General features: G+C 44.0%; 1 protein-coding gene across 1 annotated transcript in view; it reads right to left on the minus strand.

The window, feature by feature from the left end:
* Positions 1-18,492, minus strand: part of MAP3K2 (mitogen-activated protein kinase kinase kinase 2) — a 57,654-nt gene that overhangs the window by 15,365 nt on the left and 23,797 nt on the right. Inside the window, exons 5-8 of the mRNA XM_004589318.3 lie at positions 17,553-17,652; positions 6,452-6,565; positions 2,898-2,985; positions 96-226 (exon numbers count right to left, since the gene is read on the minus strand). Coding sequence (XP_004589375.2) covers positions 96-226; positions 2,898-2,985; positions 6,452-6,565; positions 17,553-17,652 — 433 coding nt within the window. The remainder of the gene's footprint in view (positions 1-95; positions 227-2,897; positions 2,986-6,451; positions 6,566-17,552; positions 17,653-18,492) is intronic.

Consider the following 18,492-nt stretch of genomic DNA (forward strand, 5'->3'; position numbering starts at 1 on the left):
CTCTCCCTCTCTCACACACCAATCTACAAAACCACCCTGCGCCTGACAGTAACTCTACCTAAATAAGATGAAAACAACATCCAGCTTCCACTTACTTGGTCCATGCTCTCTGGAATGAATTCTCCTTCGCTGTTGATGCTAGTGAATGAGCCATTCCGGGCAACCTGGTGTAATTCATCTGGAATGTATCCTGGGGGAGGGGAACTTCTGTCTCTACTAGTGGAACCTCAAGGGAAAAAAAAAATTATGTGGACTCTTATAAATAAATTTTTAACTGAATAGGCTATATTTCTGAATTGCATTAATTTTAGCAAACAAAACACTATTTGGTAAAATTTACAGAACATTCCTGTTTGTAAAACTAGAAAATTACAAATTTTCATTATCCACTTTCTCATCTCCAAAAATGAAAACTAACTCCCTTCCAAGCAAGGGTGTCATGATGACACAATCACTCGTACTGAACATACACCATGCTTATTTAGCTATGTATTTTTTCCATTCAAACTTTCAATCTGCAGAAATTTGAAGTTAAACTACTTCTCAGCCATTTTACTACATATCAGAGTATTTGTAACTTTTAATTTTTAATTTTATTTTGAGTTACTTCAAATTAGGCTTTTCCCATGGCAAACATTACTTCTGGATCCCAAATTTCTTAGTAGTTTTGAAAAATAGAAGATAAGAGTTGTCCCAAGGCTTGTAACGCCAACATCCCATATGAATGCTAGTTTTTCTAGCTGCTCCATTGCCAATCCAACCTGCCCTATGAAAACAGAAGACAGCCCAAGTACTTGCAGCTCTGTCATACATATGGGAGACCAATATGGAGTTGCTGCCTCCTGGCTTTGATCAGACCCTGCTCTGGTTCATGCAGCTATTTGGGAGTTAACCAGCAGATGGAAGATCTCTGTCCATCTCTGCTACTTTCTAACGCTGCTTTTCAAATAAATAAATATGTCCAAAACATTTGTTCTAAAAGCAAGCAGACAGCTTCCATCTTCATTCACCCTCTGCAATAGCTGAGGCGAGGTCAGGGCTGAAGCCAGGAACTCATCCCAGGTCTCCCGCGTAGGTGGCAGGAATCCAACTACTTGGTCATTACCACCAGCTACTAGGATCTGCACTGATGAAATCACAAGGAATCACAAGTGAAATTGGGCATCAAACCCAGGCCCTCCAACAGAGGTTTAAAGTGTACTAACTGCTGCTTTAACCCATAGGCTAAATGCCACTCCAGGACAAATTTAAGGCTAAGGGCTTTAGCTTTACATAAAAGGGTTATTTAAAATGAACGCTAGTGGCGCCTGGCGTGGTAGCCTAGTAGCTAATGTCCTCAGTTTGCACGGGCTGGTTTGTATCCCAGCAGCTCCACATCCCATCCCACCCCTACTTCTGGCCTGGGAAAGCAGTGGAGGGTAGCCCAAAGCCTTGGGACCCTGAAGCCACATGGGAAACCCTAAAGAAGCTCCCAACTCCTGACACTGGATTGGTTCAGCTCCTTGGGGAGAGAATCAGCGGGCAAAAGATCTTTCTCTGTCTCTCCTCTTTGTATATCTGATTTTCCAATAAAAATAAATTAAAAAATAATAATAAATGCTAGTATTTATTAGTGAGACAGGCAAAGAGATGGCATGGTAATTACCAAGAGAGGTGCATAAAAAGAAATCACCTACACTCTTCTATCAAATAATTAAAGGCTCAACTTTGAGTCAGCATCGATTCAGGTTCTGTAAATAACTAACCACAATGATCATATTAGTCTCTCATGCTTCTATTCCTTCTGATGCCCTTGTTTATAAGACGCCAACATACTTAATTATCAAAAGGAGATAGTGAAGACATAAGGTGATGAAAACCTCTCTATCTCTTCACTTGACAGCTCATTTTCCTCGCTTTTGTTGATAACTGGGATGACACCTATACTCAGTTCAGATCTGCACACCAGCATACACCTTCACCCCAGGGAAGCTTTCCTCGCGCTAGCTTTTATGAAAAGAACTGACTAAAGGGAGCAAGCACCAACAATTAAGGAAAAGAGAAACGCTCATATGTTATGTGTCAAAGTCATTCCAAGTATAGAGGAATGGCTTGCCCCACTTCCCCCCCGGAAACAAACAAAAACCCCAAATTATTAATTCTATGCCCTTACAATTTCAAATTTCTTTCTACTCTGGCACCGAAGTCAAATGACAAGAACATTTAACAGCTTGAGATTAAGGTATTTGGTAGAATTTCAATTCAAAATAAACACTTCTTTAAAAAATTGTATCTATGACCAATGAAATAATTTTACCATGTAAGATGTGCATTATCAATGTTTTACACTAATTGAGGAAGCGGCACAGAACAGAGGAGGAGTAAACTGTTAGAGAACCTCTGCCTAGCACAAGCCTCATTAGCAAGGCCTCCTTAAAAACAATATACACGATACTCATTTCCTTAAACCAAGAGTTTGATACAACATCATATTATCAGTGACAAGTAACAACTGTATACCAACAAACTAATGGAACATAATCTAGAAATTTCATCACTAATTTAACAACATTCTTTATCAATAACAAAACCCTATCTAGTATATTATCAATTTTAATACACTAGAATTATATCCTTTCTCTTTTTCTTTGTTCATTTAAACAATTAGAACCCCTTCGAGGTTTTATTTAAATTTCTCAAATATTAAAATATTTTGGACATACAAAGAACTTAAAGTAGAGATAGCAAATCTTGCAAAACCTGAAATGAATTTCCAAAGGACATTCGATAGCATGTAGCTCACTTAGACAAGTCAGAGAGAGTACAGAAATGAACAGTGTTTATCAGAGACGTGTTCCGGCAGGTAGAGAAGATGTGAGGAATTAGCCACTGCAAGATTCACACATGAGCTTTCTTACCTATTACAGAAAGCCGTTTTTTCCTCTCTGCTCCAAATACTGTATTATCCAAATCTTCTAGTGATGGCAAAGGTTCTAGATTAGTAACCTACAGAGGAAAAGTGACAACTTCAATGCTACTCTTCCCCTTTAGGACTTTTCAATAGAATCCTTTCTCCTATAGAAACAGTCTAGCTAGTTTATATTGCTTGTAGGTCTTATCAAATTTTATACCCTGAAACTTTAATTCTAATTCTTCCCAAACTATCAGTTTCTATCAGCTTCATGTATTCAAAATATCATACTTATTTGTAATTATTGACTTTTAGTTTTGAGGAGCAAGGTTACTAAACAGTAGCAATCAAAGTATGTATTTTTATGTTTAACTATATTGGAAATATAGTGATGGTTACAGAATATGACTATGGGGGTTGGCACTGTGGTAAGACAGGTAAAGCCACCCCCACCATCCTACATGGGCACCAGTTTGAGTCTCAGCTGCTCCACTTCTGATCCAGCTTTGATCCTAGCTAATGTACCTGGAAAAGCAGCAGAAGATAGCCCAAATACTTGGTCTCTGCATTCAAGTAGGAGACCTAGAAGAAGCTCCTGGCTTTCAACTAGACCAGCCCTGGTTGTTAGGGCCATTCAGGAAGTGAAATAGCGGATCAAAGATCGCTCTCTCTCTCTCTCTCTGTATATAATATAACTCTGCTTTTCAAATAAATACAAACATCTTTTAAAAAAAGAAAGAAAGAAAAAGGAGTAAAACTATGTTTCAAACATTGGCGTGGTGAGTCTCGACTGAGGCGCAGGTGCTTGATCCTCCCAACTGCATGACTGCAGCCAGGGGAATCCAGGCCAGGCCAGGATAGATCCTTGGGATCATGGCCCCATCCACCGCTGCTCTGTGGTGGGCAAATCTGGAGCTGCTCCTGGCATGAGGCCCAAAAAATTTCTCTGTCCACAGCCACCATGCTGTGGGTGGATCTTGAGCAGGTCCAGGCATGCTCAGGACCCTGGTTCCACTAACCACCGCCCTGCTGTGGGTGGAGTTCAGGTGAGTCTGGCCTAAGGCACTGGGGCTTGACTCTCCCAGCTGCGTGGCTGCAGTTGGGGGAATTTGGGCCAGGTGGCCCAGGTGCCAACAGTGCTGGGAGAAGCTCTTGGGTTGCCTGGTAGTGCGCTCTGGAAACTTGGGGATGTGGGGTTACAGAGAATCTGGAAGAAGGCACAGGTGGGGATGACAGAGGCCTTAGGGTTCATGTCCAGGTGAGGGATGATTTCTCCAAGACTTCCATGGACAAGGCCACTGTACTTGAAGGGCTACAACATGGAACCCACCAGCAAGCGTCAGAAGAGGGAACGGGTACTGTGAGGCTGGGCCATGAAGTTCACAAACCTGAGTGAATCAGGTCTGTGGGTAGAATCTGAAGGAGAGTATGTGGGCTCACCCATGTGAAACAGCAATCTCCATTGGCACATGCAAGAACTGTGGCTGGGAATAGGCAAGAGCTGTGGCTGGGAATAGGCCTGGTTGGAGAGCTAAGAGGATGCCCTGGATGGACTGGAATTCCTACTGGTGAACACGAGAGCCAGAATTGGTGCATTGTGCTGAGCTGAACATGGCTATAATCTCCCTCAGCGCAGGTGTGGATTGAGCCTGGAGAGAGCCAGAATGGGCTAGACTCCATAGCCATTGATACTCATGAGAGTCAAGGTGGGTATAGAATGGGCTAGGCTAGATCTCAGCTCCCACTGAACCACATGAAAGCTGTGTCTGGGCATGGACCAAGTGTGGCTGGGCTGTAACACCCAACACTAAAAACCGGAAAGGGTATGGGCCAACTGGGCAAGGACACTGTTCCTGACAACAGGTAAACAAAGTCAACCTGGGCCAAGGACCCACTGGTATGCGCAAGATCTGCCACTAAGAGGAGGCTGGACAGAGAAGCTTGGTGCAGTCCTTTGTCAGGTTGCAGCCCCTGTAGGAACTACAAGAACCAAGGCAAGCAGCAGCCCAAACCAGATCAGGTTATAGTACCCACTGGCAAACACGTGGGTCAGGTCAAGGGGTGGGCCAGGCCAGGTCAATTCATAACATCCATTGGCAGATCCAAGAACCAGGATGGGGTGTGAGAGGGGCTGAGTAGGGCCACAACACCAGCCAGCCCACACTCAAGCCGGGAATGGGGGCTGACTGGGCAAGGCTAGGTTGCAGCACCAAACAGCACAAGCTGGAACTGGGGGCAGGATGGATTGAACTAGACTGAAGCACTCACTGGTGGATGCCAAGGAGAGAAAAACCATTACAGCCAGTCTGAGGGCACTGGGCGCCAGGTCTGTGAGCCCCAGGGACGGTGGGGTCCTTGGGCCTACCTACAAGTTGCGTGCTAGATCCATGAGCCGCAGGAATGGGGAGTCCAGCAGGTCCTGGGTCGCATGGCCCAGGGCCTTGGGCCCACCTGTGCAGTGGCTACTAGATCCGTGAGCCCCAGGGGTGGGGGTTCCAGAGTGGCCTGGGTCTCCTGACAGAGGTCCTGGGGCCCACCTGCATGGTGGGGGTCGGGTTCGTGAGCCAGGAGTGAGGGGTCCAGAGGGGCCTTGGTCTCCTGGCCCAGGTCCTTGGGCCCACCTGCATGATGGGTGCCAAGTCTTTGAGCCCCAGTCCGGCAGGTCCCATGTTGCATGGCCCAGGGTCATGGGCCTGCCTGTGTAGTGAGTGCTAGATTTGGGAGCTCCGCGGTGGGGGAGGTCAAGGGGCCTGGGTCTCCTGGCCCAGGTCCTTGGGCCCACCTGCACAGTGGGTACTAGATCTGTGAGCCCCAGGGGTGGGGATCCAGAACGGACTCGGGCTCCTGGCCCAGGTCACTGGGCCCATCTGTGTGGTGGGTGCCAGGTCCATGAGCTCCAGGGGTGCAGGGTCCAGCATAGCCCAGGTCACCTGACTCAGGTCCATGAGCCCACCTAGGAGAAGTGGTCCTCCACAGTGTAGAAGATGGAGTGCTGGGCAGCAGACCATGGTGCGCATGGAGGACATGGTAGCTGATTGGGGCCTGCAGCAGACACCTGGTACCATAGCAGAGAATGGAGAGCAGAACATACAGACAACTACCCTAGCCAAATGATGACAGCAAAATATCTGGGCAAATGGAAACTATAAAGTCAACTGTGTCAGCCAGTGGACATTGGAAGGGATTCCTTATCCATAGATCGGTGAGATCGACTGCATTTCAGAACTATTGCATCCACCTCGGTATGCGCCACCTTTGGACCATGTGCCACATTGGGACCCTGGGTTGATTATCAGGAGGCCTTTCCTCATGCTTGGGTGCTGGTAAGATAATTTGCAGGCTGGGTATGACCTACCCCCTTTACCTCCCCCTTCGCCCCAGAAATTGGAAGAAGAAACAGAAATTTCAGAAACAAGGATCACACACCTCTCCTTGAGATCCTTCCCACCTTGATCAACTATGTAAACATCATCTGAAATAATAATAATAATAATAATAATAATGGCTTTTACAGGCTTAAATGCTATAATTACTATTGGAAAAAAACCCTCCAATTCATACCTGTGGATTACCATTTGTCACAAGTAATATTTTGAGGCTCTTCATATGAATACTGCGATCCAGCAGTTCCACAGCTTTGTCCAAGTCATCTTGGGTAGTTAATGGAATTACTAACTAAACAAAAAGGAAAATTAAGAATCACGCAGCCATTTCATCAGATCAAGTTCTTCCACTGTTCTTACCAAGGAATTACAAATCCCAAAATATCTTGCTCTTTGATATTTTACTTCAATGAAAGTCTAAATAAGCATATGGTTCTATATTGTTTAGCTTTCCCCATCCTGCTACCAGTGACAACTCAATAAATAAGGCTAAACATTTTTTTAAATTTCCCTTATTAATTACATACTTAAAAATCAATGTTCTAAGATCTCTCCACAATACTGTTAAATTTGTTACAATCTATTCATCCCCAAATGATGTAAAGGAGTACAACTCTTCACCTGCAAAGATGAAACTCTCAGTGCCTTTCCCATTAGCAAACAGGCTCATGCTCTTTTCCTGCGTGTCAGCACGCCAACACCCCTGGAGCTGCCATAAGCAACACACACGCAATCCACAGTTCAACTGGGCACAGCCCTCTGACCTTGGTGACCCGACCACCAGACACCTAAAGAAACTGCATGGAACAGTCATTTCATCAACTCTAAATGTGGACTCTGTCCCCAGCAATAGGAAACTGCCTAGGTTGCCTTGTACCTAGGCAAGTGTTACACTGCTGGGAAAAAAGCAGCCAACAGCTGGCAGGCATCCTGGGTCTGGTTAATACCAAATCTGTGTTAACTATACCAGTATGCCAACATAGCTGCCTATTCTATTCTATCTTCGCTTAAAGACATGTGGGGAAGGCCAAGGGACATGCTGCCTGAGCCCCCAGGCACAATGTATACCTCTGCATGGGAGGAGGGCAGGTTGCCTGGGGAAGGGGGTCTAGAGACACATACGAGTGGGAGTCATGGGGGACATATTGAAGTGGGAACCACTGACGGCACATCTGACATAGGAGGAGTGACTTCTGGGGGCTTCCACAGATCTGGCCACTATACTCACAGGTAGGCAAGGGAGCTAATATGGAGTGCTTTGGAGGGAGAAAAAATTGGAGGACAAGTCTAGGTCAGGTCAAAGCACACACCCATGTGGTAGACCTGACTGGGCCCACTGGTACAGGAAAGCTGGGGCTGGAAGGCATGCTTGGCTGGGCTAGGCAGGCCATAGCACCCACTGGCAAGTGTTGGGACAGGGGATGCGAGGCTGCACCCACCAGAACACAAGAGAAATGGGTCTAGGGGTAGATTCTGTAGGGAATTTATGGGCCTGCCCCTGTGGGACTGCAGAATCTGCCATTTTACACAGAGTGCTGAGGGTGCTGACAGGCAGAGTGAACCTGGATCATGCAACCTATCTGATATTTGCAGGAGCTGAGGCTGGGAGGAAGCCGAGCTGGGCCAGGCTGCAGAACCCACGGCACCCATCATCATGCATGAGATCTGGGGCTGGGAGTGGACCTGGGAGAGGAACTTGGAGAATGTCCCTGCTAGGCTGCAGCTCCTGTTGGGGAGCACAAGAGCCAGGGCTGGGGGTGGGTTAGGCCAGGCAAGGCTGCAGCACTCATTGGTATGTATGTGGGCCAGGTCTGGGAAAAGCTGGGCTGGGCCAGGCCGTAGCACTTGCTGGCAGGCACAAGAGCCAGTACAGGGTGTAAGACATGATGGGCTGGGTCAAGGTACTTACCAACAACACACACGATCCAGGGCTGGGAATGGGCCTGGGACGGGAACTTTAGGGACTCCCCTGCTAGGCTGCAGCTCCACTGGTGAGTGTAAGAACTGGGGCTGGAGGCATATAGGGCTGTGCAAGGATGCAGTACCCCTTGACATGCATGTGGGCTGGGCCTGGGGATGGGACAGACTGGGCTAGGTCCCAGCACCTGCTGACACTTGCGAGAGCCAGAATGGGTGTGGAACAGGCTGGGCTAAGTCACATGAGAGCTGGGTCTGGGGGTGAGCTAAGCTGGACAAGGCATCAGCATATGTATGGACACAGTCTGAGGGCGGGGCTGGCTAGGCTAAGTCGTATCACCCACAGGTGTACACAAGAGCCAGATGGGATGCAAGATGGACTGGGCTACGACACTGCACATGCCAGTACATGCAAAAACTGGGGTCGGGGGCAGGCTTGGTGTGGATTACCAAGAGTCGCACTGACTAGGCTGTGGCACCCATTGGTGTACAAGAACCAGGCCTATGTCAGGCTGGGCTGGGCTAGACTGCAACACCCATCAGTTCACATGGGAGATGGGGATAGGGTAGAACTGACCAGGCAGCTGCATCCACCTGTGTGTGTTGGCTTGTGCAGGTGATAGACAACCTGACCCATGAGAGTCAAGTCTGAGATCACCACAGGAGAGGAGTCAAACCCTGGCCACAGGAAAAATCACAAGATATGTGGCCTAACTTTGGCGTGCATGAGTGAGAAGTGGGCCTCCTCAATTGTTGATACCTGTGCAGCGGAGAGCATGCCCAGGTGCACACAGGGGACATGACAGCAGCTCATGTAGGCCAGGAGGATGGAAAGCAGGACAAGTTGGACAACTCTCCTGGCCAAACTTCGCTGTAAGGGTCTGGGTCTGTGGATGCACTAAGGTGGATTTGGTCAGTCAATAGACCTTAGAAAGATTTTTCTCAATGAAGCCAACAACGTCTCAGAACTATCAAAACCACTCAGGGAACACGTCAGAACACTCTTCCCCACATCAGGGTCTCTAAGGTGTCATCAAATGACAATCCCCCATCCCTGGGTGTTGTAGTTTGACAGCAAGCAGCGGCCTCCTCTCTTTCCCCCTCTGTGGACACAGGAGAGGAAAAAAGAACTTGAAATATTTATCCCAATCACCTTCCTCCATACCTGGACCACATGGACATGCATCCTTCACAACTGTATAGACAATATTAAAAATAATTTTTTAAAAAGCACACAAAAAAATCAAACATGTGGACTGTGCTTTCATCAATTCTCTATCAACTGTTTCAGGAGGACAAAGCATCTGAGAGGTCTGTGAGAAGAGGCCTGATTCACAATTTAACAAAATCAAAAATACTTAAAAAATGTCAACTTAGAATCTTAAGATGTCAAAAACTTCAAAGTACATTCTATTTTACTGAAAGACAAACAGAATTGCAAGTGAACACATTCCACACTTGTTAACTTGCCATAATTAGAACAGCCTATGAGTCACTCTACAGTATAAATCCCTTGTGAGCAAAACTCACCCAGCCGGCAACAACCACAAAGCAAAGCCAAGAGAAGAGAGTTGGTCAACATTGTTTAGCGGAAGAGCAGCCTTTGGGTACAGCAGGTTAAGCTGTCACCTGCGACGCTGTCATCCCACATATACCAATTCAAATCCTAGCTGCTTCACTTGTGACAACTCCCAAATAGTGTTCCTGAGAAAGTGATAGAAGATGGCCCAAATGTCTGGACCCCTGACACCTATGTTGAAACCAAGATGGAGTTCCAGGCTCTGGTTTCATGCTGACCTAGGCTGAGCCAACTGCAACCATTTGAGGAGTGAAACAGTAAACCAAAGATGGATAGATCTATGCACCCCAATCCATTAGCTAGCATGGCATACATTTTTCTCCACAAATTTCTTTACAGAAAAATTCTTGTTTTAAGAATTAACAAGAATGGGGCCTGGCAGCGTGGCCTAGTGGCTGAAGTCCTCGCCTTGAAAGCCCTGGGATCCCATATGGGCGCCGGTTCTGGTCCCGGAAGCTCCACTTCCCATCCAGCTCCCTGCTTGTGGCCTGGGAAAGCAGTTGAGGACGGCCCAATGCATTGGGACACTGCACCCGCGTGGGAGACCCGGAAGAGGTTCCAGGTTCCTGGCTTCGGATCAGCGCGCATCGGCCCATTGTGGCTCACTTGGGGAGTGAATCATCAGACGGAGGATCTTCCTCTCTGTCTCTCCTCCTCTGTGTATATCTGGCTGTAATAAAATGAATAAATCTTTAAAAAAAAAAAGAATTAACAAGAATGAAGTTAATGCTATATAGCACAATGTATTACGTCACTGCCTACAAAAGAAGACTCCCTTATGGGTGCCAGTTTTAGATGCTCCACTTCTGATCCAGCTCCTTGCTAACATGTCTGGGAATCTGGGAATGCAACAGAAGATGGCCCAAGTATCTCAGCCCCTGCCATCTATAAGGGAGACCCAGAAGAAGATCTAGGCTCCTGGCTTCAGAATAGCCTAGCCCCGGCCAAAATAAATCTTAAAAGACAAGAAAGGATTAATGTGAATTCCATCAAATTCCATCATACAGTTGCTTATACTTTACAATTTGAGTCCCAATTTCTGTTTACAGCTAATTTTGTACTACTCCAAGTAACCCACCAACTGAGCTCCTTTTTTTAAAAGTAATTTTTTCCTAATAAAAAAAGAATTGTTAACTACTTGATACTACAAACAAGTCTGATCTACTGACATGCTTAACTAAATTCTATTCCTTCTCCTACCAATTACTAGTCATACCAGCACATCTTGTTCCTCCCATCAACATATTTTATTTTATAGTCCTGTTTCTTCCAATGTTCCAAGGTCATCTATTACAAATGATGAAAACCAGAATGAGAGTCAAGAGCAAGTCCCGGTTTATCTGAATTATACTAAATAAAACACAGTATTTTCCTGCTTCGTAAACTCATTCCAGCACCACTCATGAAATCTATTTTCTTCTGGCTTGCTTTTCATAAAACAGTTTTATGTGGCGCCAACACTGTGGCACAGCTGCTGAAGCAGCCACGTGCAATGCTGGTATCCCATATAGGTGACAGTTCAAACCTCAGCTGCTTAACTTCCGATCCAGCTCCTTGCTTATGTGCCTGGGGAAGCAGCAGGGGATGGCCCAAGCGCTTGCGTCCCTGTAACATGTGGGAGATCTGCAAGAACCTGCCAGTTCCTGGCTTTGGAACAGCCCAGCTCTGGCTGCTGCGTCCATTTGAGGAGTGCAAAAGCAGATATCAAAGATCTCTCTCCCCGCTGCCTATCTGGAACTCTGCCTTTCAAATAAAAACCAATGAATCTAAACAAACAAACAATAGCTTGTTAATATAAATCCTTTCTGGAAAGGAAAAAATAATTCAAGAACACAACAAATAGAACTTAAACTTTGAAGTAGTGAATTGTTCTTCTGACCGCACATAGTGAAGCATGTGAACAGCCCACAGAAAGGTTTTCTTGTTCTCATCTAAAGCAAGGCAGGTCTCCAAATACCTCTCACAAAAACAAGTACAGTCAGCACCTGATTAGAAAAACAAAAGACAGCTAACTATCAAACCAGTCAGCCTAAATTTCCCAGTTGTTTCAGTTCTGTCAAACTACAAGTTTACAGGGTAACAGAAACTTCCTGAACAGAGTGAATGATACAATACCAGAAGTATTTATTTAAGCAGAATGTTATGCAGTATGAATGAGTTTTTCATTTGTCCACAGGTCCACAAAACTAGAAACTTTTGCAAGGTTTTCCTAGTTCCCTCTACATTTAAGGTCATGCATTTAGTTCAGGACACTATTTCCTGATATCCATCAGGAAGGATATAGTTAATCACATAATCACACAGACTCTCAGAAAATCTGCCAAGAAATTTGTCAACTTTTTCACATTCTTGTCGCCAGTCCACTCAAATACAAGGCAAAACCACTTCTAAAAATCCTTCACAAAACATGAGAAAAATAAACTTAAGATAGATTTTTTAATTTTTAGAAAAACAGGAAAGGTTCCTGAAACTACAGTTTCGTTAACTTAATGTCAATCCCCAAGAAAACCCCAGAGAAATCACATAAACAAATTGGGAAAATTTAGAAGAAGAAGAAAAAAAACCAAAAAACAAAAAACAAAAATGGCAATTCTAGGGACAAACCACGCCAAACAAGTCTCATTCTTCTTAATAAAACCATTATTAAACGGGTAGGTCAAGACAATATCAGGCTTAATGTTCCATGAAACAATTTTAAATCTGTAGAAACATCTCTAGGTTCGCCTAGAATCACACTGTGAGATATGGATTCCAACTCAGGACATCCGTATGGGAAAGCATGCAGGAACAGCAGCAGAGAATGGGGAAGACAGAAAGCAAGAAGACCAGAAGAGCATGTTACTCGGCAGCCAATCCCCCAGGCAACCGGGTACAGCCTCCCCCAGCACCTGCCCGAACTCTGAGGCTCATCTACCAGCACCTAAATACAGCCTCTAAATACATGTGACCCATATCCTCAGATCCTGAGGTGTTTTGCAAAGCCTTGGATTTCAAGCAATGGAAGATGGAAATCAAGCAGCATGAACAGAAATATCAAGTGGTGAGATGGGGCTGACCAATAAAATGTGTTTGTACCTAATTGAAAATCAAAGTATTTTGGGGCCACCACAATGGCATAATATGTTAAGCCTCTGCTTGTGGTGCTGGCATACCATAAAGGCACTGGTACTGATACTTCATCTGTGCTATTGTTCCAGTTCTGGCTGCTCCACTTCTTATCCAGCTCTGTTACTGCCCTCTGAAAACAGTGGAGGATGGCCCAAGGCCTTGGCCCCCGGAACCCACGTAAAAGACCCAGAACATCCTAGCTCCAGTCACTGTGGCCATGTGGGGAATGAACAAACAGGTAGAAGAGCTCTCTGCCTCTGCTGTCTCTGAAATTCTGCCTTTCAAGTAAACAAATCTTTTTAAAAATTTAAAAATCAAAAGCAAAAATAAATGTTAAAAGAAAAAAACATTTAAAGGATAAAACTGCAAGGCAGCACTACAGTATAGTGTTTGAGATACGATTTTCACTTTATCAAAATATATCCATCTTAGCAAAGTATATGGTTTCTTTAAACAACCTACATTAACATTTCCTTTAATCATTTAAAACCTAATATATTCAGATACTTTATGTGCACTATTGTTCCAACATTGGCAAAGAACCTTCACATGTTTCCTTGCTTTGATTTTTACTAAGCTATCCATCATCACTCCATGCCCATGGTACTTCTCCTATTCCTGAAACACATCTTGTCCTCCCTACGGTCTCTATATGCATTGCTTTCAAGCCACTCTCCCAATCAGAATCTTTCTCTGAAACTCTTTGTAGGACTGATTTTTCATATTTAAGAATTTCATTATATTCTGTGGACAGCTGAAACACTCACGCTGCATGTTATCCCACTTATACCAGTATTTCCGGTGTAGGTCTTCCTTAATGTTATAAATAGCACACCTATTGTCTTTGCCTTTATTCTGTATCATTGTACTGTCTACATTTTCTTCAAAGAACGTCCTACATTTAAGCAGCCCATTTCTCAGTGGTCTGCCTCTTCCACAGTTCTACAATGTTTCCTCTGTGAAAAGCTGTAATTCATATGTCACATCTGTTAACACTAGGAATGAGTATTTTCTAAGAACAAAACACAAATTAACCAATTAACTAATAAAATCATCTCTGTGAGTTTTAAGGTAACAAAACCTCACAGGTTGTCAAGAACAGAAAGAAACCTTGGAGACCATCTTATCCCACAGTAATTTTTTTTTTGGACTGTGCTTAACTTTTATTTTTTTTAACAATAGAAAGAAAAATAGAAATTTACAATGCCATGAAGTTAAATGACATGTTACTAGATATGACAGTCTCCATCACACAGCTACTATACATCCCCTTAAATGAAGAGCCACAAAACAAAATCAACATCAGGGAGAAAAAAGAAATTAACAACATCAAGAAGTTAAATAACATGCTATGCTATTAAATGACTAACGTGCAGCTGAAGAAATGAAAATCAAGAACCTTCTTGAAGAAAATGATACCACTGCATGATCTACGAGTCATTGAATGATATAATTAGAAGAAAGTGTTTTGAACAAATGAAACCAACAGAAAACAACAAAACCCATGCGAAATAGTTTCCGCTGATCTTTATTGGTGAAGTGACAATAAACAGACAGGTTTTGTTTTTTAATCCATTCTACTAATCTATGACGTTTGATTGAACTTAAGCCATTTACATTCAGAGTTTAATATATATGGGTGGTACTTTGGTCCTGTCATTTTAGGAATGCGCTGTTCATTGATTTAATCTTATGTTGTCATTTTACTGGGATGTTCTTCACATTTGCCTTTGGTTTTGTTGGGTGCTATTCCTCTTCTCTGTCAAGAGAACATCTTGAAGTATCTTTTGTAAGGCAGGTTTGGAAGAGGCATATTCTTTTAACTTTTCTTGACTGTAGAAGAATATTATTTCATTTTCTTTTTTTTTTAAAGATTTATTTATTTTTATTACAAAGTCAGATATACAGAGAGGAGGAGAGACAGAGAGCAAGATCTTCCATCGATGATTCACTCCCCTAGTGAGCGCAACGGCCGATGCTATGCCAATCCGAAGCCAGGAACCTGGAACCTCCTCCGGGTCTCCCAAGCAGGTGCAGGGTCCCAAAGCTTTGGGCTGTCCTCGACTGCTTTTCCAGGCCACAAGCAGGGAGCTGGAAGGGAAGTGGAGCTGCCATTAGAACCGGTGCCCATATGGGACCCCGGGGCATTCAAGGTGAGGACTTCAGCCACTAGGCCATGCTGCCGGGCCCGAATTTTATTTCATTTTCAAAGACAAAAGAAAGCTTTGCTGGATATGTTATCCTAGGCTGACAATTTTTTTCTTCTAGAATCTGGAATATGTCACTCCATTCTCTTCTCTTCCCTGTAGAGTTTCCTGTGAGAGATCTCCTGTGAGTTTAATTGGCATTCCTTTATATGTCAACTGATTTTTTTCACGTGCACATTTCAGGATCTTTTCCTTTTGCTTGACTGAAGAGAGCTTGATTATCATGTGTCTTGGTGAAGATCTCTTTTGATCAAGCCTGTTGGGAGTTCTGTACCCCTCCTGGATCTTGTTTCCCAATTCTTTCTCTAGATGGGGAAAATTTCCCATATTATTTCATTAAATACATTTGCAAACTCAGCTTCTTTTTCTGCACCTTCTGGGACTCCCATAACTTGTATATTTGGCCTTTTAATAATGTTTTTCAATTCTTGAATACATTTTTTAGCTTGACCCAGCTCTGCTTCCAGCTTTTTGTTTGCTTCCCCCTGATGACAGGAAATATCTTCCAATTCTAAGATTCTTTCTTCTGCTTCCTTCATTCTATTTTGGAGACTCTCCACTGTACTCTTAATCTGCTCTACTGTGTTCTTAATTTCTAATATATCAGCCTTGATTTGCTTTATTGCTTCCTTAAATTCTTCGAACTCTTGCATGAGCTTCTCGTTGTTGATCAGAAGCTTTAAAATGAGTTTTATGAATTCTGTGTGCCCCATTTTCTCGATGTCTTCCTCAGTTAACTCTCCCCTTTGCAGGGGAGTTTTTGATACTATTCATTGTGCCTCTGTCTCTTCTTTTGCTCTTGATCACTGTACTTCTGGTTAGCAGAGTCTTCTTGGAGCAGGTTTCTAAGCTGTGTCACCCACAGGTCTACAATGCGATTTTACTTGTTGCAGTCGGTACACAACTTTTTGCTTGCAGCCACTTGTGCCACAACCTCCAGCGAGTTCCAGGTCTGGGTTCTTATGTCAGATTTCCACCGTGGTCTCCACAGCCCCAGCTCTTGGCTCACCACTCTCCACCTCCTGTGATCCCATGCTGAGGTTGCACCATTGTCTCTGCAACCTTTCTCCCACTTCCGGTTGGAGCAGGTCCCAGGATTAGAGAGACACCAGGTGCGCTATATAATTAGGTTATTGGTGGCGCTGATCTTGTCAGAACCTGTTGGCCATTAGGTCTGGGTGCCACACGGACCTATTTTGACCTGTACGATGCCAAAGTTGATATTATTTTCTTGTGGGACCAGTGCAATCCACTGAACTCAGTGAGTTCTTAGGAGCTCAGCACATGCGCAGTTCACTGTTGTCCCTTGCAGTCCTAAAGCTAATGCCTCAGTGTGCAAAATGGTGCCTGACGTACCACTACTTCAGTTCTTGATCTGCTGGCCTTCAGGTCTTAGGGCTACCAAGACCTGTCTTGGGTGGAACCTGTAGAATGTCACGTTGCTGCAATTCACTGAGTCAGAAATGAGTTCACTCCCAGCTCAGCGTATGCTCAGTCCTTTCCCTTGCCTTTGCCTCCTTACGCAAAATGGTGCCCAATTCAGCTCTAGTGGGCTGACTGGGCTATGAAATCCACCCTGTTCTTGCACTGCCCATCTGGGATCTGCTGCTCTGTCTCTGCTCCCGGTCAAATCAAACAGACCTGCAGGATGGACAGTTCTTTGTCTGGGTTCACCTCCCAAGCTCCCAGTGAAAGTCCCTTTCCATCTGGTTGCTGGTAGAGTTCAGATCGCTGTTAGCTGAATGATGCTGGAGTCTCAGTCACTATAACACCACATCATTGTGTCCGCTACTTTCCTGTGTCTGTCAGTCTCCAGGCACCCCTCTGCTGTTGTTCTGTCCTTTCCTATTTCCTGAAATATGTCCTGTCTGCTTCATCCTGATTAAATGTTTTTCTGTCCATTTAAACGTGTCCTTATCCTAGTCCACCACCTTGATTCCATCATCCCACACTAATTTTATATAAGATGAAAAGGGATTTACCCTAAACACAAAGGTCCTCGTGCCAGGCAAGCACTCAACATTACTTGCACTAATGAGTGAATCATGTCCTAACCAACACTAAAACAATCCCTTATGCTTTAATGTCTATACCCATGAACAGAATATGAGAGGGAAAGATAGTTCATCATCAGAGTACAAATTAAACATCTGTATCCTATTGCACTCTATTTTGACATCATGCAGTTCCTCCTATAGCAGACTCTCCATTCAATCATGTGTCCAGGCTACAGCCATAGCACCCTGAACTCGCCCGATCTCATCTAATCATGTGCCCAGTGATACCTTCCATTACTTTCCACAAACACTAAAATCCATTTCACTCAGCTGAAATTTACAAATTTACTTGACAAATTCCTGACATATATCTTTATCAGTCCCTAAATGAAAACACAACAATCCTAAACACAGTCTAAGAACATGACACTTTCCAAAAGAAGTACAAAAAGTTAAATTATATGTATTTACCTCATTATTGGTGTAATGTAGGTCCATAGATTGTCCAAAGGCAATTTTAGCTTTAGACCTCAGATCTTCCAGTTTAACTGGTCTGGGGAATTGAAGGATTCTGTATGGGAAGAATTTTTTAGTATTTTTATTTTTTTAAGACATAAATAATGTACTGATAAGAATGAACTCATTAGAGAGATACAAAATTAAGTAAAAACTACATCAGCGCTCACTTTACCTAAACACGACAACCTACTTTTTAAAACATGTGTTACTTATGTAAGCGTTTGAGAGACAGAATAGAGAGCAGGCCAGCTCCCACCTGCTAGGTTACTCTCCGAGTGTTCACAATGGTCACGGCCAGGCCAGGGCAAGGCTAGGAACCACGTACACCATGTAGTGCTCCTGCTTTCATCATCAGCACTGCGTCCAGGAAGCTTCTTTAACAGAAGCTAATCACGAGCAGGAGCCAGGAACGGAACACAGGTGCACGTGAGGTGGGACAGGGGCCTAACTGGCATGGTAACCATTAGGTCCAACACCCATCCCCTAAAACAGCCCTTTCAATCAAGTGCACAGATTGTTAATACAAAGCTAAAAAAAAAAACTCTGAAGTTTGTTCTAATAAAAATTTTGATAAGGAAATTTTTCAATTTTTTGCAGTTTTTAAATTTCTACTAAATTTAATTTACACTAAATAACTAATTTACATCATAGATATTAAAGTACAATGTAACATTTTTAAGGGTGAAAGCGATTAAATTAAACCATGTTACATCTTCACAAAAAATGTCATGAAACTGTTAAAAAGAAAATGAGGAGGGGGTGTGCTAGCACAATGAGTCAAGCCATCGCGCTCGGTGCAGGCACCGAATGTTCGAGAACCTGTTATAGTCTCAGCCTCTCCACTCGCAATGCAGTCCAAGTACTTGGGCCACGGTCACCCACAGGAAACCTG

The sequence above is a fragment of the Ochotona princeps genome, chromosome 5 (genome assembly GCF_030435755.1).
Source record: "Ochotona princeps isolate mOchPri1 chromosome 5, mOchPri1.hap1, whole genome shotgun sequence".
Lineage (NCBI taxonomy): Eukaryota > Metazoa > Chordata > Mammalia > Lagomorpha > Ochotonidae > Ochotona > Ochotona princeps.